The sequence below is a fragment of the Oculina patagonica genome, chromosome 2, assembly GCF_052425735.1.
Source record: "Oculina patagonica isolate OP01 chromosome 2, crgOcupat, whole genome shotgun sequence".
NCBI lineage: Eukaryota > Metazoa > Cnidaria > Anthozoa > Scleractinia > Oculinidae > Oculina > Oculina patagonica.
The window spans coordinates 1,241,383-1,264,712 of NC_135759.1; the positions used below are offsets into that span (position 1 = coordinate 1,241,383).

At 38.9% G+C, this 23,330-nt stretch overlaps 2 protein-coding genes across 4 annotated transcripts; one reads left to right on the forward strand and one right to left on the reverse strand.

The window, feature by feature from the left end:
- Nucleotides 1-286: 286 nt before the first annotated feature.
- Nucleotides 287-4,313, reverse strand: LOC144642539 (stabilizer of axonemal microtubules 1-like). Of its 3 annotated transcripts, none has more exons than XM_078501513.1 (3): nt 4,103-4,313; nt 2,614-3,908; nt 287-719 (listed from the first exon to the last, which is right to left on the reverse strand). In XM_078501513.1, exons 1-3 carry the CDS (start codon nt 4,141-4,143, stop codon nt 700-702), a joined length of 1,356 nt encoding a protein of 451 aa, XP_078357639.1. In that variant the 5' UTR covers nt 4,144-4,313; the 3' UTR covers nt 287-699. The 3 variants fall into 3 exon arrangements, with proteins under 3 accessions (XP_078357639.1, XP_078357640.1, XP_078357638.1); XM_078501514.1 differs by having other exon boundaries at nt 2,640-3,908; nt 4,103-4,312; XM_078501512.1 differs by having other exon boundaries at nt 287-3,908.
- A 1,540-nt stretch (nt 4,314-5,853) lies between these two features.
- On the forward strand, nt 5,854-20,746 carry LOC144642529 (DNA polymerase nu-like). The gene is made up of 30 exons (XM_078501500.1): nt 5,854-6,292; nt 6,762-6,912; nt 7,805-7,860; nt 8,326-8,481; nt 8,853-9,052; nt 9,676-9,714; nt 9,808-9,947; nt 10,100-10,209; nt 10,593-10,708; nt 10,797-10,880; nt 11,115-11,175; nt 11,394-11,458; nt 11,660-11,695; nt 12,254-12,301; nt 12,522-12,614; nt 13,943-13,999; nt 14,406-14,459; nt 14,591-14,610; nt 15,003-15,048; nt 15,679-15,742; nt 16,167-16,244; nt 16,355-16,469; nt 17,589-17,671; nt 17,790-17,861; nt 17,966-18,025; nt 18,505-18,615; nt 19,083-19,161; nt 19,414-19,481; nt 19,629-19,690; nt 20,549-20,746. Exons 1-30 carry the CDS (start codon nt 6,049-6,051, stop codon nt 20,612-20,614), a joined length of 2,634 nt encoding a protein of 877 aa, XP_078357626.1. The 5' UTR covers nt 5,854-6,048; the 3' UTR covers nt 20,615-20,746.
- The last annotated feature ends 2,584 nt before the right edge of the window (nt 20,747-23,330 follow it).

Here is a 23,330-nt window from a genome sequence, read left to right on the forward strand (position 1 = left end):
TCCCACCCCACCCTCTGGCTTAACATACCCCGCATTCCAACCCCACTCTCTGGCTTAACATTGATGGGTGCATAAAAAACACACTGAGTAACCATTTCTCACCCAGTTCCCCTCGGCTCTTTTTCGCCCGGCGCAGCTGACTGAAGAGGGACAGCTAGCAGACTCTACCTTCGGTTTGGAAAGCTATAAATTAATTATGATGCTAAGAGAAAACAGGCCTTTCTAGCATTATTATTTTTTATTTTTACACTGAATCAAAACAACAGTAATAAAAGCCAAGCCAGTGTAATGTCATTTTTTACCTTTATTCAGAAGAAAGAAATTGGGTCAAGACTTCTTTCCTTCCCATTTAATATTTACATTCTTCCTTAAATCTAAAGATTTAATATTGATTTACACCTTCAAGGCTGCAGAAACAAAAAAATTAATACAGTTTCATGTATGTCTACAACCTTTTTAAGCAACATCATTTTGAGGTTCTTTCTTGTTACTTACAAAAAATAATGTATTTTCATTCTTGATAACGCTGTCCTTGTCTCTTGAGACAATAAATTTTGCATTTCTAACAATACAAAAACCTGACAGGATAATTATCTGTTGCAAGTAAGTAGCATATGAAGCTTCTTTGTCCCATAATGGAATTGCCAAGTGAAGCCGTCATGCATTTTAATCCTGGCTCGCTCCCCAGTGATTTCACTGTTACCAACATCTTATGTCAACTAATAATAAAAATGAAAGTGCATCTATTTACACCGTTACTAATTACATTTTGTCTTTATAAAGACATTTAAACTTAAGCTTACTGAGAGTCTTAGACCTTGCCTTAAATAACTGCTTTCTGTTGCACCATCAGATTTTACTCCTTAGAAAACCTAATGTACTTAGAATTGACTGATTGAAAAATAATGGCTTTAGCCATGTGTACATGTGCATCTCATACATTATATGAACCCAAGGTGTTATACCTGCACGTTAATTTAACCTTCAAGCCCCAAGAATGCACAGATAAAATCCATACTGTTGAGCAAACCTTTAGTCACCGCAAACTGTAAAATCATCAAAATGCTGTCTTGATGTAACATAAAATTCTCCGAAAACATTGTATTGCATTTTAAGTTTGGGACTTCAAGGAGATCTTCATAAAGGTGGAACATGTTTCAGTCACTTTAAATATAAACTAAGAGTCCATATTCAAGCAAACTTCAGAACTGACATGACGATTGAAAACATGATGAGTTTTAGCTTGAAAAAAATGCAGAAAAACTGCAAATGAGCAAGATTGTACTGCTGCAATTAATAATAAAGATGTAGACATCTCTGTAACAAACAAAATTAATGATGTCAAATCTGAAGTTTGCATTTGATGTAACATAGAAATGTCATAAAAATCTTGCATTACTTCCTAGCTTTTTTTTGGTAAAATCTTGCATTATTTCCTAGGGGGATTTTTGCAATCAAATTCTACAGTATGCATGTGGCTGACACCTCTTATCTGGCGAAGACTACAAACTTACCGGTAGTTCAACCAGCAATTTAACATAAAACATTGGCACAGGAACAGGTGATACCAGTATACACTCCCTGGCCTCACATGAGAACTGTAACCGCATGTAACTTAATTAACCCTTGGCCTTAAAACAAATTATCAAAACTGATTGTTTATACGGTAAATTTCTGCTTGGCAAAAAAGGACAAGATCACATGAAAGTACTAGTACTGCCAAATAAATTTCATTTGAAATTGTGTAATGTTCAAACTTTGGATTTACATGTAATCCACAGCCTTGAAAGTTATAGGGTCCATGTTACACAATTACCGGTATAACAGTTTGATTCTGGGAGGGCAAAAAGCTTCTTGAATTCTTATTTTTCCCTCTCTTTTTCTTCTTTAGAAGCAAAATCTGATGTTTCTCCCAAACAAACGTAAACCCCTAAAGTTTCATTTACCGCTAAATATTCAAAGTGCAAATTCATAAAAAGCGAATGCTCATTTAAATAAAACTCATTTCAATGTTTACATCACCTGAACAGCTGTCAGTAAATACGAAGTGACAGCTGCGTTGTCCAAAAACACCCAGTTTCTCATGGCAACATAATCAAACGAATGTAAAGATTTTCTTCAAAAAACTGAACTTCCTTAAAATTTTGTGCTTCCATAATAAAATACTTGGTATGTGGGAAAAATTTTAAATAATTTTTCAAATTTTGCTTTAACCTGGCTAAACTACCACTTACATTTAATATTAGACAAATTTAACATGAAGACGTAACATTATTATTACTGTATGTACTTTATGGAAGATACTCTATGTGCACATTTTTTTTGGTAAATTTGCAATTCTTACTGTTATCCCACTTTTTCACTGTAGAATTTGTACAAACAGCAAAACCTTCAACCAATACTTATAAAAATAATTGGAATGTGGAAGTTGATAAAATTAATGTCAAGGTACATGTAATAATGAAAAATAAAATTCAGTTGAAACCTGAGCTGATAAAGATAAACTTGGAATTACCCTAGGTTTTGCTATAAGTACAAACTTACAGTTATAAATCTAAGCTGATAAAGTAAGAGGTTGCACAGTTTCAGATACTGGCATATAGAAACTATGACCACGGGTATCATGAGTGTAAAAGTACCCTCTCTGTGGACCTGGCTGCCACTGTTGAATTCCCTGAGCAGGGCAACTCCTCGGACGTTCTCCAGTGAAGGTGTTGTTATACGTCGTATTCATATCCATATCTCCACTTATAGCTCGGTGGACGTCATGGCGTGCAGGCTTGGCAGGAGGTACGTATTGCCCTCTGTAATGACTTCGCATGGTGGATTCACCCTGGAATCTTCCAGACGGTGGCCTGTACTCATCCGGTCGGCCACTCTTTTGTGTAACCTGCGCCTCCCATGCTTTGAATGCATCCTTGTGTGTTGTGCTGTCGTCAAAAGGTTTGCCAGAGGCAAAGGATGTAACTGGAGGCTTTGCGCTCTCAGCTGGCGGCACAGCCCATTTTGGATAGTCGTGCTGGAAAGTTGTGTTGGTAGCAAACTTGGCTGTTGGTGGCCTATAGGGTTCCTTGGGGCGCACTTCACGCTTTGGAATCTCCCATGGCCTGTAAGTGACACCAGTGGTAGTGTCACCTTCAAATGGCTTATTTGACTTGATTATGTCCTGTATTGGCTTAAAACTAGCGGCAGGCCTGCCACCTCTGTAGGCAAAATCATCCATGAAGGTTGTATTTCCCCTAAAGGGTTGGGTTGTAGAAGGGCGTTTTTCTATTGGCTTGGCTGACTCCGCTGGGAGCACTTCCTTCTTGGTGTAGTCCAGCCTGGTAGTCGTGTCACTTTCCATAGGACCTCTATTCGTACGGAGCTCTGAGTCAGGGGGCCTGATCTGAGGGCGCCTACCCACATAGTACCCAGGGTAATCGGTTTGAAAGATCGATTTACCATCCATCTTACCGTCTCGAGCAGCTGGCGTTGCGTCTGGTTTCATGCTTCCCATTTTACACAGCTTCAAATCCCACGGCCTGTAAGTATCCTGATGGACTGTACTGCTATCGAACGGGTTATTATTGGCATGGAACTTTGCCAGCGGCTTAGCAGAGGTCGCAGGAGGGACCACAGTTCCGGGGTAGTCGTGTTTGTAGCTGCTTTGCCCTGCCATCTGTCCCGGGGGTTTTACGTACGGAGCTTTACCGCGTTTCGCTGGCGGAGCGTACGAATGTGGAATATAATCTGTCCTGTAGTTTGTGTTTTCTTCCATGGGCTGCGAAGAGACTTTTACGGAGTATTCCGGCTTATACGGTAAACGGCGGTCGAGAGCATGCCTCTTGTAACGATCTTGATACTCGGTGAATCGACAAGGATGAACAGGAGCTCGTGATTCGGGCCTGTGGGCACATCGATGCCTCCTAAAAATCAGAAATAAAATACAAAGAAATCTTTTAATTTGCCCAGATATTCAGCTATCTGTTTGATTGTGAAAATTTCCTCATGTTCAAAAAACCAAAAGTCATTCAAAGCACGCCGCCGCGATTGAAAGCAAAGGGCAAAGACTCGAAGGCGGATACCGAGATTTTCAATAAAAAATCTTCTTTCCACTTACCCACAGGTACAAATTTGACAAATACAAAGCGGCTTGACCATGTTGGAAGCGTCTACTACTTGAACTGCATGTAATATCGGCAAATAAACTTGGTTAAACCACAAAACTCATCACTTCTCGTCGCATATAAATGAAAGTTGTTTATCGTCGTTGCCATTGCCGCGTCTGTTGCCACGCGCGCAAGTGAACCTGGTTAATAACAATGGCCATTGTCGTGAACGAGCTGTAATTGGCTAATTGAATTTTAATTAGTGACGTATGCAAATTACAAAATTAAAAATATTGCCGCACGGCGATTTCAATAAATTGAATATTTTTCTTTCGATTGTTTCCTAAAATTTAACTCAATATTTTTCATAGACACTTTTCCTTTTGTACAATATTTTTAACAAACTGAGGTCTATTGAAATTCAGAAAATAAGCGCTTCGTCAGTTTACTTTTACTGGGAAACCGACCGGAAAACCAATACGTTTTATTGTTATCTTGTTGAAATCATTAACAAAATAATAGCCACAGGCAAACCGCTTTTCAAGCTTCACCTAGCAACATATGAAAGAAATTTTAAATTTTGAAGATTTTAATTTTCTCTGCTTGACAGCGTGCAATCAGACCGACAAAGCAAGAACAATCTAGACTATTAAATAAACTGTCAAACATCGCAAAGTTTGGAACTACTGTAAAGAACTGAAACAAATACTTTCTATTTCTGACAGTTAATCCCATGATTATCCCTTTGTTTTGTTCTTTAATGGCATTTAATGTGCTCTTGCAGTTGTTTTGAACAATGTAATGTTCCCAGAATAATTTAACCACAAGAGACGGTTTTTCTGTACATTATAATATTTTTCCGGTTTCGACTGGTTTTAATTTCATTCAAACCGGCGACAGAGGAGAAATAACTTCCACGTAAAAATTAAATAACCAGCTGCCGTATTACCAAAGCTTTCCCGGTAAATAAATTGTTTGTTTATGCGGCAAACGACAACATTGATTCAGAGAAACTTCCAGAAGACAAAAAACTAAGAAACTTTCGTTGGCATGCATGCATTCTAGGTGGTCAGCTGGTACGCTCACACGCGCAGTATAATATATTTACAAATTTTGACCTGTATTTGCACTCGAACACTCCACGTATAATGAAATTGTGTGTCAAGAAAGTACAACTTGACAGGAGGTTGTACCTTATTAAACAGACTTTCGGATCGCGACATACCGTAAACATTCTAAACATCTCTTGTGTTTCTCCTACACTCAAAAAGGTCCCAGAAAAAGCATGCTCACTTATGATTTTTTTTACCACTTATTTTACTCCGCCCCGTAGCCCGTGTTGTTTTCACAATTCAGTCCGTTTATGGGTATCATAACATTTATATGACGCCTGCGTTTATAGAATTGCATGGTTTTACCATAAATGTTTTGTGACTTTGCACCCTTAATTTTTGAGATGCGAGAAAAACAGCGTAACTTTCCGAGAATGATTGTTCAAATATGCAAAATCTCGTAAAAAAATCTACCCAACAGTTGTCCTCATATTTATACATGATCATGCATTTGTTATGCAAAATATAGACTACACCTTCCAGAACCGACAGAACCGTCTAGCTGACTGAACTGAACCCAAAGCAAGATATTCCGTACCCCTCCCAGCTGGGGAAGATATATAGTCCTCCCCAGTGCACTCCAGTGAAGTTGCGCTTCTGTTTTGGCGGGAAAATCACTTGGCCACCCGCGGCAAACTTTTTGCTGGTTTTCTTCGAGTTTCAGACGGCGTTTCAGACCATTTTTTCTCTACAGCTTTGTTGTTATTTTGGTTAATTTTCGTCTGTTTTCTTATTGTGTTATTAGCAATTCTTAAGGATCAAAAGCAGTTCCTGGAGAACATTTTATTTTCCAGTTTTTGAATATCGGCCTGATGGACGCATAAAAAACCTTTGAATTTAGCGGAATGGATTTCCGCCATTTTTCTAAACAAGGAACTCAACATTCGACTGGACCGTGGATTCAAACATCAACTTATTCATCAAGGCGGCAAAGGAATGAACCTGTTGCTTGGAAAGAAGTGTTAGAGGATCCTGGGGAATGCAATAATCCCATTCTGCTGTCAGAACCAGGTCAGAGAGTGGTCAGAGCAATAAGGGAAATTTATGGAGCACGACAAGGGATGAGCGGTCAGGGTACACCACAACAAGGTATTTTTAAGTCAACGGTTAGTTTAATTTTTCGATAATAAAACCTGTCGACAGAAGGATCAAAATCACTTTTTCTTTGGCCATCGTAGCTTGACTAGAAATAACACGCAAACTGTGGTGAAAAACATTACGAACAAACGCATTGCTGGAAAAATATCAAACCTTTTTTACTTGACATTTCGTATGCTTCTACAGACATGCTTTTTGTCATAATCTTTTTTCGTCCAGTCATCTGTCAATCTTAATGTTCTTGAAGATGTATGTAGAGGCATACGAAAACGTCATATCAAGTAAAAAGATTTTTTTTTCTGTGCTAAAAATAGCTAAATCTTTTTATTTCCACATTAGTTTATAGTTTTGCCTTTCAACGTAATTCACCCCCCTATTTTTCTGCAAAAACTCTTTATTTATTTTATTTATTTCATTTATTTTATTTATTTTATTTATTTAATCTTTACTTCCTTTCTAGCCTCAGAATATTATCACCAGAGATCACAGGATGTACCAAGGAGGCAACTAAGTTTTGCTGGAGATCAGACAAGTGACGACGTACAGAAGCTAAGCATGGCACCACCTTGTGGTATCCAGCAAAGGTTACAGGCAAATGCGGCAGCCCCCAGGTGATTGTGCATTGAACCATTTTTACATAAGTTGTGCACGTTTTTATTCGCGAAATTTGTCATAATCGGTGCCACTTAAGGCCCGGTAATACGGGCAACATTTTTGTTCAACTTGTCGCGCAACATTGTTGCATTGCAAGTTGAACGAGTTGTTGCCCGTATTACTACTGCGTGCTCAACTTGTCTGGCAACAAATTTCGGTGTTGTAAGTTGAAAAAAACTGTTGCAAAAAGTAGAGCTCGGTTCTACTTTTTGCAACATGTTGCCTCAACTTGCAACATGTTGCTTCAACAATGTTGCGAGACAAGTTGAACAAAAATGTTGCCCGTATTACCGTATTAAATGAATATGTTTTGTCAAGAAATGTTTGGAATGGTTGGCCTTGAAGTTTCCACCCATGACCTGATTTTACTTCGCTTTTGGGACCTTTCATTGTACAGTGGCGGATCCAGACATTCAAATAAGGGGGGGGGGGGGGAGCGATCATCCAGACCCTAGAATAGGGGGGAGGGGGGCGCTCTCGGAAAACAAATTCTCGGCCGTTCGGGCCTCTATTTGTTCTAAAAATAAGGAGGAGGGTTGCCCCCCCCCCCGGGCCCCTCCCCTAGATCCGCCACTGAAGTATACCATTTGAGAGCAACCCACTAGTATGGGCAGTTTCGGATAGATTTTAATAGCACCCTGTTTTGTCATCAAGGTGTGTTTTTTATGTCTCCCACATTACTCTACCCGCGTCGGGCGAGGAAATGGACTTACAAAATGTCAAAAATGGTTTGAAGTATCTGGCTCGGTACAAGTTACTGAAGTTTTCGTTCCATTTTTCGAAGAGGGAAGGTGAGATTTATCCTCTACAAACAGAACTAGCCACCCTCAACGTTTTTTTTTTTTTTAGAAATGTGTCTTCAACCCAGACTGGAGAAGAAGAATCGCCTTACTTCACCAAAACAGGTAAATCAATGTTATTCTAATAGTGTGACCACTTTAATGGCCAGTTGACAGTCCAGCAGCTTAGCGAGACAGGCTTATTTAGGCCATCCACTGATGCGCTCCTCAGATCCCATGTACAGAAGCTTCTCATCCACCGGTACGTTGAAGGATTGATTTGTCAAGCTCATTTTAAGTTGCTATTGCGCTTCATTTGCTCAATTTTGGGCTGAACTAATGCAAAATTCCTGTAATTTTCAAACTTTTTCAGTGTTACTTCATTTCTAGTTGCATTGCAGGCCTTCAGATTACACTGCACGGGAACGTTAACTAGTCAAGATAAGTCAAGCAGATCGATATTCTTCCTTACCCTTGAATTTCCAGGATTGGCCCGTCTACTTCTTTGCTTTATTCTGTGAAAGGCAAGAACATTATCTAAATGTTTTCGAAACTACTCCCTGATCCTCTTTTTTTCTTTTGGATTTGAAGACGACTCGTCGTCTACAAAGGGACATAATGACTCAAGGAGAAACACTGAAAGCGCGAACAAAAGGAAAGCACAGCAGAGTCCCATCACTGATTACTTCAAGGAAAGAAAAACTGTTCAAGTAAACGAGGCCAAGAAAGCAAAACAAGCAGGCACAGGTAAACTTATTTGGCTAAAATTTATATACACTGATGTTTGTTTCGTTTTTTCATGAGAGTGTCTGAATAAAAATTATTTTTTTTTTTCCCCCCCCCCAAAAATCCACTTAATTTTGCCCCGTTCAGTTGGTACGCCATTCTGCAGAGGTTAAGGAGGCTTTATACTAGGAAAACAAATTGTTGTAGTTGCTTAATATTAGCAAAATAAATGGTTAGCCCATGTGGTATTGTAATTTAAGCGTTTTCGGGTACTTTTCACTGTTTTTACTCCCCCGGTTTATATTTAATACCGAACTCCTTATGAGTCGCAAATCATAACTTAAATTTTTATAAAAAAAAAAAAAGAACATTAAATTTACCGTTTCATGCAGAAATTCCACAAAAGGAAAATGTCAGCAAGAATCAAAACGGATGGATGACTAAAACATGCAAAACTCAGCTTGTGAAAGTGTCCTCGATGAGTCCCAGCCAAAGAGAAGCGTTTGAACAAAACCTCAAATCAACAGAAGAAGTCGCTTGTACTCTGGTTTATGAAGAAGGATGGTCGCTGTTAAGACCGAAGAAACAACAAGTATGTTATATTGTAGTAAACCATATTAAAGGCCAGTGCATGTGTTTGCAGAGCAGAACGTCCGAAGTATCGCGACCTTACGTGTAATACACAATTTGCATTAGTGTCAAAAGTTGAGCTGAAATGCTGATGGATGGACATAAAAGGGCGCAGGGTAGATTTTTGTTTTCCTTCCTTTAAAAAGCCTTTTTGAGGGATTTTGTGCGAACAGCTGATAATCGAGCCCAAACATGTCGAGGTTAATGGGTGTGGTAAGCCTCGCTAGATAATTTCAGTGACTGCTATACAACAGGTAAGGTCGATAAAACCGGCTGTCGAGCCAAGTGGCTCATCAGGCCGGAGCTTATCCCGGTTTCTGTAGCATTAAGCGGCTAGGAGTATTTCTACTCCCCCCTGGATGGGATGCTAGTCCATCGCAGGGTTTACCCCCCAGCAGTAAATTCGCCGGTACCCATTTATACACCTGGGTGGAGAGAGGCACTGTTAGAGTAAAGTGTCTTGCCCAAGAACGCAACGCAGCGCCCCGGCCAGGTCTCGAACCCGGACCGCTCGATCCGGAGTCCGGCGCACTAACCATTAGACCGACGCGCTATACAGTTTCTGTTGTTAATTTTCTCTTTTAGAAAACGAAGAAACAAGTAGAAGACTTCGCAAGCAAAAAGGTACGCACAAGAAAATAAAAACAGTTTGACTTTTTTAAAACAATAAAGAGAGAAACCAGAAACTGAGATCTACCTGTGTATTTGAACTTGAAGGTTGCTAGCCTGGTTGTAGCACTACCTTGGTCTGAGATGACTTCAACTACCACTGATTCTGCACAAGGCCGTAAAAATCGACTGAAGTTCGTGAAAATTCCTCTAGATACAACGGACGATGCTTTTACAAAGTGGTGCAGGTGACAAAAATTCAAATGCTTGGTATGAGAAGTTTTAGTGCAAAGGAAGAAAACAATAGGAAAGAATTGGTGTCGTTAATTTATTGTTAGCTTCATTATTTCACTGTCAAGTTTTAACACGATTAAAATCGTGTTTGTCTCTTTTTGAATAGAGAAGTGGTGGATGATCTAATGACATCGTCATCGACAAGGAAAATCTGTTTTGATGCACAGAAAATAGTTCGGTATCTTGTGGAGACGACGCATTTTGACAACAGAAAAGGTACCTACATATAAACAGTTACTTTTGGACTTGCTAAAAGAATCAGTGAAATTAGCATTATTCGGCGCGCAGCGGCGTCGTGCCACAAAGTTTACACTGTCGCGTAGAACGCACTTGTTTAGACAACCATTTCAGTGACATTTTACTGATAGCGAAATTGAAGTTTTGATGTTAAATTTTTAATATAGTCCTTGCAGGCTATATAGCAACTAATTGCTCGTATTTTATTTATCTGTTAATTATTATTATTATCATCATTATTTATTTTTATTTTATTTTTTTACTTTTAACGAGAGAACGCTTAAAGTCTTTTTCATGCAATAATGCTATTTCTAAAAAAATATGACGACGTTCAAGAATGACTATTTTTGTTCTCTATTTAGTTTGCCTCAGGTGGCGTCTTCTTGATCCAAAAATAGCTGCTTGGTTACTGAACCCAGACCACCCTCCTCAGACCTTTGCCGAAGTTCTTACCTCAGTCCAGCTCCGATTTCCAGAGGTACACTGTATATACACTGTGTTGCTAGCGTATAAGTGGTCAATCTCTTAATTGTGCTTTTCAGATAACTATGTTCCTTATACCACAGAGTGCGGAAGATGACGATGATATGATTTGTCAGGATATTGCGATGCTTGGCCCTCTTATGATGAAACAATATAGCACGCTGAAAGTAGGTATATGCACATAAGAGCTGTGCAATCGTAATGGTTAGAGTATAATTATAATAACAACAAATAGAATAAACTCTAGGTCTAGAATTTGATAAGCTTTCCATTGTCTTTATTTCATCTTGAGAAAACCGAAAAACTATGCTGGGGGAAGGGGGAACGGGGAACAGGGGGAGAAACCATCTTGTCTTTGTTTGTCTTAACCGCCAAACAATACTGTAATTTGTTTTTTTCAGGCGCTATCACTCTGGGACTTGTTCATCACCATAGAGACCCCACTTTGCTCCATGCTAGCAGGTATTGCTAATGTTAATTTGTTGTAACAAGAATTACTAGCTGGCTTTCTGATTCATCAGTCCCAACTTCCGTGCTATAAACATCAAGCATCTTCCCTAGAGATTTTTTAACCAAAAAAGTATCTAGATTCTTTCTTTTCCTAAGGTGTTACTGTATCTTGTAATGCGTTTTTAGAGATGTAAAACTATTTGTTTTTTTGTTTTTTTTGTTTAACGAAGTTATGGAAACTCAAGGAATTGGAATTAACTCCCAGGTCTTGATCGAAGCCAGCAATACTCTCAAGGTAAATTCATCCACTGGTTTTTATTCAAAATTTCAATATTTAAGACTTCTTTCAACTGCAGTTTTCATTATGGCCTCAGCCTCGGCACCAAAAGAAATGGTCGCTCTAGGTAGTAATCTGATTCTGGAAGCTATGGTCAAAATTTCTGTAGTCAATCCACGTACAATTAATTTAATTATTTCATTACATTTCTGTTTGCAGATAAAAATTCAAAAGGTGGAAGCAGAAGCCCACAAAGTAAGGTTGAATTAAACATAAATTCAACAGTTGATGCCTTAATGTTTCCAGCATCAAACTTGTTTATTCTTTTCATCTGATGGCCAGACTCGCGCAAAGAATTTTTTTGAGTCATCACCGCCCAAGCAGGCTATTTCTATATATAGGCATACCGTTATATAGACATATTTCATATGCACCACACAAAGCTATGTCTTACCAGCTACACAGATGATTTTACAAAGATAAAATGGTACCTTTTTTTCTCATTCAGTCCAGCCGGTGCTCGTTCTTCCGTCCTCCTGCTCCGCTCCGTCCACATGTGCAAGGCGATACAGCGCAACTACTACCGTAATGCTTTTAAACCATAGCAGATACCTGGCCTTTGTGTAAAGCTAAAAAAAAACATTTTTGAGTGATATTTCTTGAGAAATAAAAAAATTATGCAGCACAGACTTTTGCTCGGAATGATGTACATGTTTACAGTTTAGACCAGTTTAAACATGAACGATCGTGGTTTGATCAACGACAACAATAATAACAACAACAAAGATTAGTTTATTTGGTCTTGTTTGGCAGGCTGCGGGGCATCCTTTTCTTATTAACAGTCCTCAACAGTTGAGAGAGGTGAGTGGACTCATTTCGTAAACGCCCATTCCCATCAGAGATGTAGATACATATTATCCTTTCGTTAAGCTCCACATTTACGGAGGCTTTTGTGAATTGTCGTAAAGTAAACAGCCGTCCTTGAACTTTTGGCGATTTCTGGACCAAACTGCAGGATCAAATGTCGTAAGGGTTATTCATTTTCACGCCCTTTTTTCTAGCTGATTCCTTTTTTTTAAAGGTGCTGTTTGAAGAGCTGAGACTTGACCAAAAATGCAACAAGAAGCTAGCGAGAACAACAATCAAGAACTACAAGTCCACCTCAGAAGCTGTGGTAAATATTGTAATGCTCTACCTACTTTTTAAATTACAAATGTGTTTCCTTTATCTGAAATTCATTGCTTTCTTCGTTCAGCGGGGACAAATAGCGAAGCGCGCGAGTGACGTCACGACTCAGACTGTAAGACTTAGACAAACAAACCGAAATGGCGGACGATTTTCCTAAAACACTTTCTAAAGCAGCCAGTATTCCTAAAACACTTTAATAAAACGAAAACTTCGCCTATAGATTCCTTCTATATCTCTTAGAATACGCTTATGTTTTTTGAGCCTTGTGCGGTTGTATTCATTTAATTCCTCGCGAAGCGAGGCCGAAGGCCGAGCGTAGCGGGGTGTATAATTTTGTCCCTTAAAGGGATCAGGCGGGATGAAATCTCGTGTGGAGTTTACGGTCATATATATTTCTATATATATTTGTGAGCTTGGTGTGTGGCGGAAATGACGTCACACGGCCGCCGCGCGCTGGTGGCCTAATGGTAAGGCGTCGAACTTGAAATCAGATCTTCGGACCTGAGGTCGGGGGTTCGAATCCGGCTAGGGTTTTTTTTTTTTTTTCTTTTTTTTTTTTTCTTTTTTTTTTGTGGGTTCGAATCCTGAGCCTTTCATTTTTATCGTTTTTCTTTTCGGATTAAAATAACATTGATCTCCACATAATACTCCCTCAACGCCTATTCAGGCTATAAATCTTTCATCGCCATCAGGGGCGCGCGGGAGGAGGCTTCGAATCCTCCTGCCATTCGTTCTTCTTTTTTTTTTTAATGCCATCAAATAAATGTCCAAAATGCGACTATCCAATAATTTGTCGATGATTTTGAAAATAGCCTTCGCTTCCCAACGCTTTATACCTCTTTACGAACCAGAAAAAGCCACCATCTTTAAAGCGGAGTAGACCCTGGGAACGAGGGTGTCGCGGCCATGCCCGTTGAAATAAAATTTCTAACAAATATATCTTTCTGCCTACTGTGGAAAATTGAATATGTACAATTCAATTAATGTTCAACTTCAAATAATCCACTCCTTATTTATAACACCCCCCCTCCCCCCTCCCCAACCCAGAGCTTCGCGAGGCCCTGCGAGTCACGTATTACTAGTTAAGTGTTCTATTTAAAGACCTCGCGCGCTTCGCTTTTCTTTTCTGGTTTATTTTCCGATGACCAGCCGCTAAAACTCGTGTTTCCGCCTTTTTTAATTGCTTCTACCATTTCGTTTCCAAAAGGGTGAATGTGCACGTAACGTTTTAAACAGAAGTTTTAACCTTTCCCCCGGCGGAACTGTAAATTAAAGTCACCAGGTTAATTATTTATTTCCCTTGTATCTTTACAGTTACTTCACCTGCAAGAGTTTCACCCATTGCCAAAGCTTGTTCTACAGTACAGACATGTACGTTTTGCTGTAGCTAACTGAATAGATGCTTACTGTTAAATGGGGCGAAGAGGGTTGAAGGGCTGTAAATATAGTATCCTAGCAGTATGCAAGTGTCACATATGAGCGTATATATGATATAGTAAATGGCCTAGCTCACCAAGAGTCTCTTGAAGCTCAGTAGAAAAAGCGCCCAACCGGTATCTGGGAGGCCATGGGTTCGATTCCCGTTGGTTTTAGCTTAGATATTTTCTTTTCCCAGTCGCTCTTGATAAATTAACATTTTATCTTTATCAAGAAATAGGAATATCACGAAACATATACACTTAGACTAATAAACCTAACAGAGCAAGTGGGATACGTAACAAGCCATAATGACCTAGACCTCCCTGCTCAGAATTATTTCTCTCCGCTTTATCAACAGCTTGTAAAATTGAAGTCAACTTATTTTGATGGAATACTTTCTCATGTCCATGAGGTAAAATACCACCTTTTTTCAGAATACATTTATCAACAATTCCTTGTGTATGAACAATCAGCTTTAGTTGGCTATGTCGGTTCTTTTATAAAATCGAGTTTACCGATTTTTGTTATTTATTTACTTCGTAGGGAGCTCTGTTAACAAGCTGGTGAGTTTGATAAAAATATTGATTAAGGAGACACTGGATGTGTGATAAGTCTTAAAAAGGATTTATCTGAATCACTGGATTTGTGCTGATTTATCGGAAGGAATTTTGTCCTTTCAAAAATAAGAAAACTCTATTCTAAACAAGCTCTATAATTGTCAGAAGCTTCAAAATTTTGATTATGCTTAGTGTGCAATGTCAACGCAATATATTTATTTCCATATTATATCGTCCTTCAATAAACCTCAATATAAGGCGTTAAGGTTACCGGTATATTCGGGGCAGAAGGGGGAAACTTATTATCGTATAAGGTTTTTTTCTCGGCCGTGGCAGGTAGAAAAGGCGCGTAATTACGACATACCCTCAATACAAGTCACTTTTATTATTAATTGCAGGGACCAAACGGCCGCGGCTACTGGGCGACTTACGTCAGCAAATCCAGTAAGTCATATATATCACTTGCTGCTACAAATCAATTTTTATTCAACTCAAGTAAACCTTGCTGACCATTGTAAGCGATTCATTCCTTATTTCTGTTCAGTGACGTCTTGAAGAATGAATTAAAGTAGACATGCAGACCAGCAAAGTATTTTGACAGTCTTCAATTGTGCAATTGACTTCTTATTAGGCACTTATAGAGCAGTTTTTAATTGAGTGTCGTAAAACAAAAACCAAAGTTATTACTCTGGCCAATCACAAAACAAACAGACAATCCAGTAAACCAATCAAAACTCCAAGCAAAGACATGTAGCTGACGAAGCGCGGCAAAACGTGCGCGAGTGAGTCACGATTGGTTTTGGTTTTAGTTCTGGTTGGTCGAGAAAGTGGCACGAGATTTTTAAATCAATCACTGAGCGTAGTAACGCAAAACCAAAGCAAACACAAATTACTTTCGACACTCAAGTGAAAACAGCTCTAAACTAAAAGCTAATACCGCAAAATTACCTATCCTGTTTTACGTTCTTTGAGTGATAACTTGATAAACTGAGCCCTGTTCATGTAACTTTGCGAGCAAACGTCTCCATAGAGTAGATCACATATGTACTATGTTGGTTATGCTCTTGTAAACAGAACCTTCAGGCTATCCCAAAACAAGTCATAGAAGTGTCTGGAATCAAGAAACAGCTCATTGTAGGTAAGTTACAAAATTGTTCAAAATCCAATTCAGTAACGAAGGAAATCCTGAAAATAACTGTGCATCGAGAATTTGAAAGAAAATAGGAACAGGCTTCGAACGAAGAGATCTACGTAGAGACTAAGTTGTACAGAAGATCCCACCTGCAGCGAGGGAAAATCGAACAAGCCAAATCTTCAGTAAGCCTACTCGAACAGTTTCCGATCAGGCTTAGCTGGCGCTCTCCGAATGTTCTAATAGTTAACTTTGATGAGTACTATTCTTGATACGATGCGGGAATACGATCTCACCTCTGCGTCTTTTGGTATTATTTCTGAAACTCTAGCGGATGTAACAGATCAATGAACACAGCAAGTTCATGACGAAGTAAAGTTCCTTGTGCCCGTTACTGGCCGTGCTAAAAACGTTCATGTTTTAATTGAAGGCAAACCAGAAGAGGTGGTAACCATTTATGCACGAGATGCTTACAAGAGTAGGGAAGGCTGGTTATTACTTGCAGCAGGTATTTCCTAATCAATAAAATGATATTTTAGAAACCAACGCCTGCTTGTGGCAGCAGTGTGTATCTTGAGCGTTGACCTTTAATGATCGTTATGGTGTTTCTCTTACTAGATTTCCAGTCCATTGAGCTTCGCTTACTGTCTCACCTATCTGAGGACCCTTCTCTGATACAGATCTTCAATGACAAACATTGCACAGACGTATTTTCAACACTTGCCTCACAGTGGTCAGTAACAGAACAGTTAGATATTGTGAAAATAGTTCTTAGCCTTATTTGCCATTCATTTTCCTGTTTAACGATTGTGTATTGAACTTCCGTATTTACTCGAATAAGCGCCGCCCTCGAATAAGCGCCGCATTTGGGACAAAAAAGTAAATAAGCGCCGCCCCCGAATAAGCGCCGCATTTGGGACAAAAAAGTAAATAAGCGCCGCCCCCGAATAAGCGCCGCAGTCCCGATGCGGCGCTTATTTGAGGAATTTCGTTTAACTAAAAACGGCAGAACAAAGCAACTTTAAAATAAGCTTGAACATTTCATTGCATCATAAGGGATGTTTTGCAGTTATGACTTATGAGTGATTGTTTTATCGCTCTCCCATTGGTTTTTCTATTCAACACTCTTACAATAAGTAGTTCTGCAAATGTTGTGAAGAACGCAAACTTTGCCAGTACAGCTAACGCCACTTCTGTCTCAGCAAGAGACGAATACTGACAATCAAAAGACGCTATTTTCAGTTACTGTAAAGGATAAGATTCTTTGTGGCGTCCAAATTTTAAATAAGCGCCGCCCTCAAATAAGCGCCGCATTTGAGGCGCGAAAAATTAAATAAGCGCCGCGGCGCTTATTCGAGTACATATGGTATTGTAGATAGTTGCAAACAAAAAAAATCTGTGTAACTTCTTTCGAAAACAAGAGTATTTTTCTTGATGCTTTATGTAATCCCTATTTAAAGGGACTATGTCACGGATATTAACAGATTTTTGAATAGCCAAAATATATATTTGTGTCGTAGGAAACTTAAAAATAATGTTCCATTTTTATTTACAATTGCTATTTTTTAGCACTAAAACTGTTTAAAAGCGCGTTTGGCTGCGGATGGCTCGGATGGAAATGGATCGCAATTTGAAAGCGTTAGCCAACGTTTTCAAGTTGTTCCGCGCGCATTCAAGGAAATTGATATTAATAGCCGAAGTTTAATTTCTATCCCCAGATAAATATAATATCTTCAGTTTAATGTTCAAGATAATGTTTTTTCTTGGGTAAAGTTGCCTTTCTGCTTATTTTAGAACAGTGTAGACCAAACATCTGCGAAATCCCCGTGACATAGTCTCTTTAATCTACTAGGTTGAGCAAAAGCTGTGAAGAAGTCCAGTTTCAAGAGAGAGAAAGAACCAAACGAATTGTGTATTCCGTTATCTATGGTGTCGGTAAGAAACATCTTGTTTTTGATTGATGATATATATTGCATATCGTCCCTGAGTGGCACTTTTTAGGAATAACCATCATAACAACATGGTTAACAAACCACCAATGATTTCTTTGTAGGAAGTGAAAAACTTGGACACACCCTCAAAGTGAGTGCCGAGGAAGCAAAGGGATTCATGGAGAGCTTCCTAGGTTTGCTGACAATTCCACAAGTTTTCTACTTTGTTATTGACACCAAAAAATTGCTTTCACTGGAAAACTAATTGTTGATCTGTGTGTACGTTGAAATATTTTAGGGAGATTTCCAAGAATAAAAGAATTTACTCGACGCAGTATTGAAAGTTGTCAAAGAAACGGTTAGTAACACAATATATCGTGGTAACATGTTTCAAATTGCTTTGCTAATTTCTGTTAAAAATATGCCAAGTTTTAAAAAATACTTCGTTCGACCGAGGATCTTTTATAACTACAATGTTTCCTTTGAGTAACTCCTCCTTAAATGCCGAGGCCTCCATGAATTGGAAGCATCGGCCATGAACAAATTCAACAGGATTGTTACACTGTGAACTCACCACACTAACTCCGTTTCGCCTGCTGCGTATATAAAGGAAAAGTAACTAGCTATTTTATAATCTTCTGCCAACCTTCCCTCCTTCCCTCCTTCCCGGGCTTTGCTATTAAGGTATTCAATATAGGTAACCAATTAAGAAGTCGGGTTGTCCAAATCACAGTACGCATTGTGGCGTTGTTTAAGTATTGATTTTTCTCTTGACTGTCTTATCTTAGGCTTTATTTTTTATGTTTTATATAATTTTTTTTTTTTTTCTGCATGCAGGTTACGTGTCCACCATTTTGAACAGAAGGCGTTGGCTGCCACATATCAAGTCTTATGATTTCACCCAACGATCGCAGGCTGAACGACAGGCCGTCAATTTTATAGTACAGGGTTTGTGTCTATGCGATTGTAAAACCCATTATTCTGTATAAAGGCTACCCATCGATCTCTCAAAGCTCCTTAGAGTCGTCTCCAACTTTCCTTGAATGCTGAATTTAAATCTAAAGTTGAAATTTATCCCTTTTTAGTTTTACAACAGTTTTGTGTGTCATAGCAAGTTACCGGTGCCGATAAAAGCCTGAAATGGAAGTAGTGTTGCTTGGATCCTATTCAATAAGGCCAACCTGAAATTGGACGGAATCACCATCTAGGCCCATAAAGACCCCAAGATTGTGAAACCTATTTCTATCTCTTCCGAATCTCGGGGAATTTTACCAGTTAAGTTCACTTCTCTTTACTTGCCTTTGCTGAATTCTTTAGTAGATTTCAAATCGCTTCGCAACACAGGTTAAGAAGAATTTTCTGTTGGTTAAGGATTTAACATACCGTTGATTTATGATTTCGTTATTGAATTGAAGGTTCAGCTGCGGACATATGTAAAGCAGCAATGATTCAGGTCATAAGTGCTATAAGCGAGGACACTTCCGTACACTCAAGGTAAAGTACTATCTTCGTGGAGTGTATGCACGCTATGAAGTCATTCTGCAATATTTTTTCAGATTTTAAACTTACCAGAAAGCTTTAATGAGCCCATCTCTTATCTAAACGCCCCTCTGGCTCTCTTTGAAAGTCGCCTAAAAATCGACTTATTGTTTTTCGGGTCTTTTTTAATTCCACTTTTGCTTTTTTGGGAGTGAGATACAATAGTGCTGTTATATAAATTTTTTATGTTCTTATCATTCTGTATAGGTTGCTGTTACAAATACATGATGAACTTCTTCTGGAGGTTCCTGAGAATGAAATCAAGAAAGTGATAGGTAGAGCATTTAGATTTGATATTCAGTTTTCTTACATTTACTAACAAACTGTTATTCCTAAAAGCCTCTTCAGAACCTCGTTAAGCGACGATAACCCACTAACATTCTGCTCGGAAAATTAAACAGAAATTCTGTTTATGATTACAGCAAGCGTCAAATCGATCATGGAGTCTACAGAGAAACTGTGCGGAGGGAAAATCCAGCTGAAGGTATTTAAACTGCTGTTCTTGATGTAAGTGATAAAATCAAGGCTTATACTAAATGTACTTACAGCTAGTGAGAACGGGAAGTTTTACAGACGGAGTACGCTACAGTAGAAAACGCGAGAATCACGAAGAAAAGGAAAACCAATTACTGCAGGAGTCGGTAATTAACGTTTAGATGTAAAAAATGTTAAGCGTTGTGCACAAAGGGTCCTCGGGACCTTTTAGATCGGCCTCATCGCAGTATGAGAACGTCCTAGCTTATGCTTTCAATTATCACATTAAACACCAATCTCGTACAGATAGCCTCCTTTTCAACTGGTAGGTATAACAGGGAAGAGTGAGGGCTCAGGAAACGTGACTGGATTAAAATTCGAAAGTCGTACTCGTACTCAATCTCGTACTCGTACTGTAATCAGAAGTTCTTCACTAACAATATTAAAGGCCTGGAAAAACGAGGAAACATGTGTCCAGAACCACTCATAGTGCGCGCAATCGATCCATGTTTCGCCAATGTTTCCCAGTTTTGCTACATGGGAAGCCACTCTTTCCAGCATCAATTTTTGTTTCCAAGAAGCAAAATTTGCTTTTGCTACACAGCAGAAACATTTCGTGTTTCCGCGCGGCATGGAAACATGGTAAATCGAGGAAACATTAATGACAACATGTTTCCTCGTTTTGCCGGGCTTTAATACGAGCCACACAAACAATACATAACCTCTTAAAATTTAAGTGAACGAGAGATCGACTTGTATGTGATCCTTTAAAGGGTCTCTGTTATTTTCCTCTTTTTCTCACCCATAAATTGAAATTAAATTGATTAAAAATTAACCAACAAGTTTTGTATGCTTGCCATTGGCACAGGTACCTCTCCCTGTATCTATCAGCATTGGACAGACATGGGGACACATGGAGACCTTCACTGCTTGATACGTCCGCGAACCGTTCTTAATACTTAACACTAGCACAGTGACATTTGTGTACTCTCCTTGTGATTATTTTTTTCCTATAAAAGCTGATGCAATTATATGCCACACAGTAAAATAGAGTATGATTATGGAATGACTTCCTGCGTTTTTTTTGGGAGCGCGGGGAAAAAAAAAAAAAAAAAAAAAAAAAAAAAAACAATAACAATAATTTAACGACATAAATTATTTTAATGCGAAGAATTTAGGCGAATGTCAATGTTGAGTTAACTAATAAAAAAAGCTTTTTTCGAGCAAATAAACGGACAGTTTAATTTTCTACCACATCAACTCTGCTCTTATGCAAAATTTCAGGAGCTAATCACAGTTTGTCATTTCGTTAATCACAGCGACTACTGCACATTAAAATTCAGCTTAAGCATTTTTTGCTGAAATTTTAAGGACTGTTTAATTTTGCAACAAACGAAAACAAACGATATTTATATCCTGTCTGTTTAAATTCCCTTCACCTGAATAAACAACAATATTTCTCAGGCAGCTAAGGGATTTGGGTACTGTGTTCGTTAATAAAGACGTTAAAAAATAAAAATTATTAAATAATGCTATTATGATTTAAAACGTCGTAGTTTCGAAGAATTCGCGCTCACTTCTAGCCCGAGGGGAGCTCTCTGGCCATCGGTTCTTTTTCCGCGAAAAACAACAGATCCAAAGCTTAAACTCCAATGCAATCTCTTTGTAAGCTTTCCGATAATTTGAACTTCGAAACGCATAAATAATTGGGTTAATAACTGAGCTACAGTACAGTAAATAGGTACAGAGGTAATGTGCCACGGGCAGATGCCACGGAATAATAAACTCAACCACTACAAAAGGAGTATAACACCCAAAAAATCCAACAACTTGAATCAGAAGCAGCTTTACGATCTTACGCTTGGATTCCAAATCTTGCTCGACACCTTCACGGCAAATTGTTTTGCTGAAATAAAGCTCCTTAATGATCTTAAAGTAGCAAAATGTGATCGTACAAGCAGCAAGGGCCGCGAAGAAAATAATGAAAACTGCATATGTGATTTTATTCCAAATGTACACGCACTGTTCTTTGTCCTCGTCGTACTCAGCGTAAAGAATTGTCGGCATGTTCAACAGAGCAGCGAATAACCAAAACCCGGCCACAACTTGCCATACTGAACCTTTTTTCAACCTTAACTGCGTATTCATCGGTTTTAGCAAGGCGTGGTATCTTTCAACCGCGAGCAAGGTCATTGTACACACCGATACAAGAATCGACAACCCACTCATGTTATTCATGGACACAAACTTGCACAAAAAATCGCCAACTTTCCCTCGTTGTTGAATCAAAGATTTAAACACAACAAAAGGAACGCTCCATATGGCTGTCCATACACCAGCGACTGCCAGATTTGCCAGCAGAAAGTTCGTCGTAGTGTGCATGTGCCGGTTTTTTTTCACCGCCAAAAGTACTAAGATATTGCCTAGAAAGGCGGCTATTATAAGAGTACAGTAAACCGTAGCGTTGAATACTGTTTTTAACGGCATGCTTGACCGTGCGACAACTATGAAATCACATTGAGATCACTTCCTTTCCCGTTCTTGATCCCATCAATGTACATACGCAGATACTGTCCTTCATAAGTCACAATTTGTTCTGTTTATGCCTTCGAACTTCCCACTTTGAAAAAAAAAATGGGGAAATTATTGTTAACGCTAGCTTCTATTCGCAATGCATACGTTTTTAATTGTAAGAGACAGCTTAATGAGCAGGTTATTGATGTTTTACGATTAATGTTCCTTTGCACAGCTGTTGTGTCTCTTTGCACTTTTTTGCAAACAAATCTTCAGTGAAAATTAAAATTGAAATTAATCTACCCAATGATCTCCGAGAATCTAGTTATGATTAATAGACGTATTGAGAGTAATTTGTTCATGATCGTTAAATTGGTAGTCAATTTTTACTATCCTATAGCGACAAAGTATAAACCATTTTGCACCCCATTTTTTCCATTTTAAAATGGGGGATATTCGACTAGAAATACAGTGTTTGTATGGGAATCTGTTCTCAGAATATTTGGCGATAAGAATTACACTGTCAGTGGAACTTTATTATTATATTGCTGGCTCCGCGAGCGGGCGAGATGAGGTAAACCCTGTTGTAATTGGCTACTCGAGCGGGAAAGATGGGCCTATCTTGCCCGCTCGGGATTGCCCGCGATTTTCCCGAAAATTTGTTGTTGTTGTTGTTGCCGGCTTTCGCATTTTGCCAATCAATAAAATCAATTCAATTTATCGTATAATCCAATCGCTACAAAAAAGCGTATTTCACAGAAGCACTACTCATTTTAAATTTATTAGGCACAGGAAGGGGAAGAGAGGGGGGCGTGCACCTTCTTCAAAACAAGCAGAGAAAGTTGGTCTATTTTTCAGCCAATTAGAACCGCTTGGTGTCGGCTGCATTATTTCCGTGCTTGGCGCCAGTTTTTTTTCCCGCGCTTGGCACATGTTGCATGTTTTCCTGCCCTTGGCACTGGTTGCAATTTTTTCCCGCACTTGGCAGTCCTTCGGGTTTTAATTGGTTCAATTGGTTAACGTCATCTTTCGTCTGTTTACGAAACCCAAAGCCATCCACCGTTCTCACTTTTCGTTTTTAACGAAAATGTTAATGAGACGTGATAAGCCTAGTGTCTTAATTATTATTAGTGTGG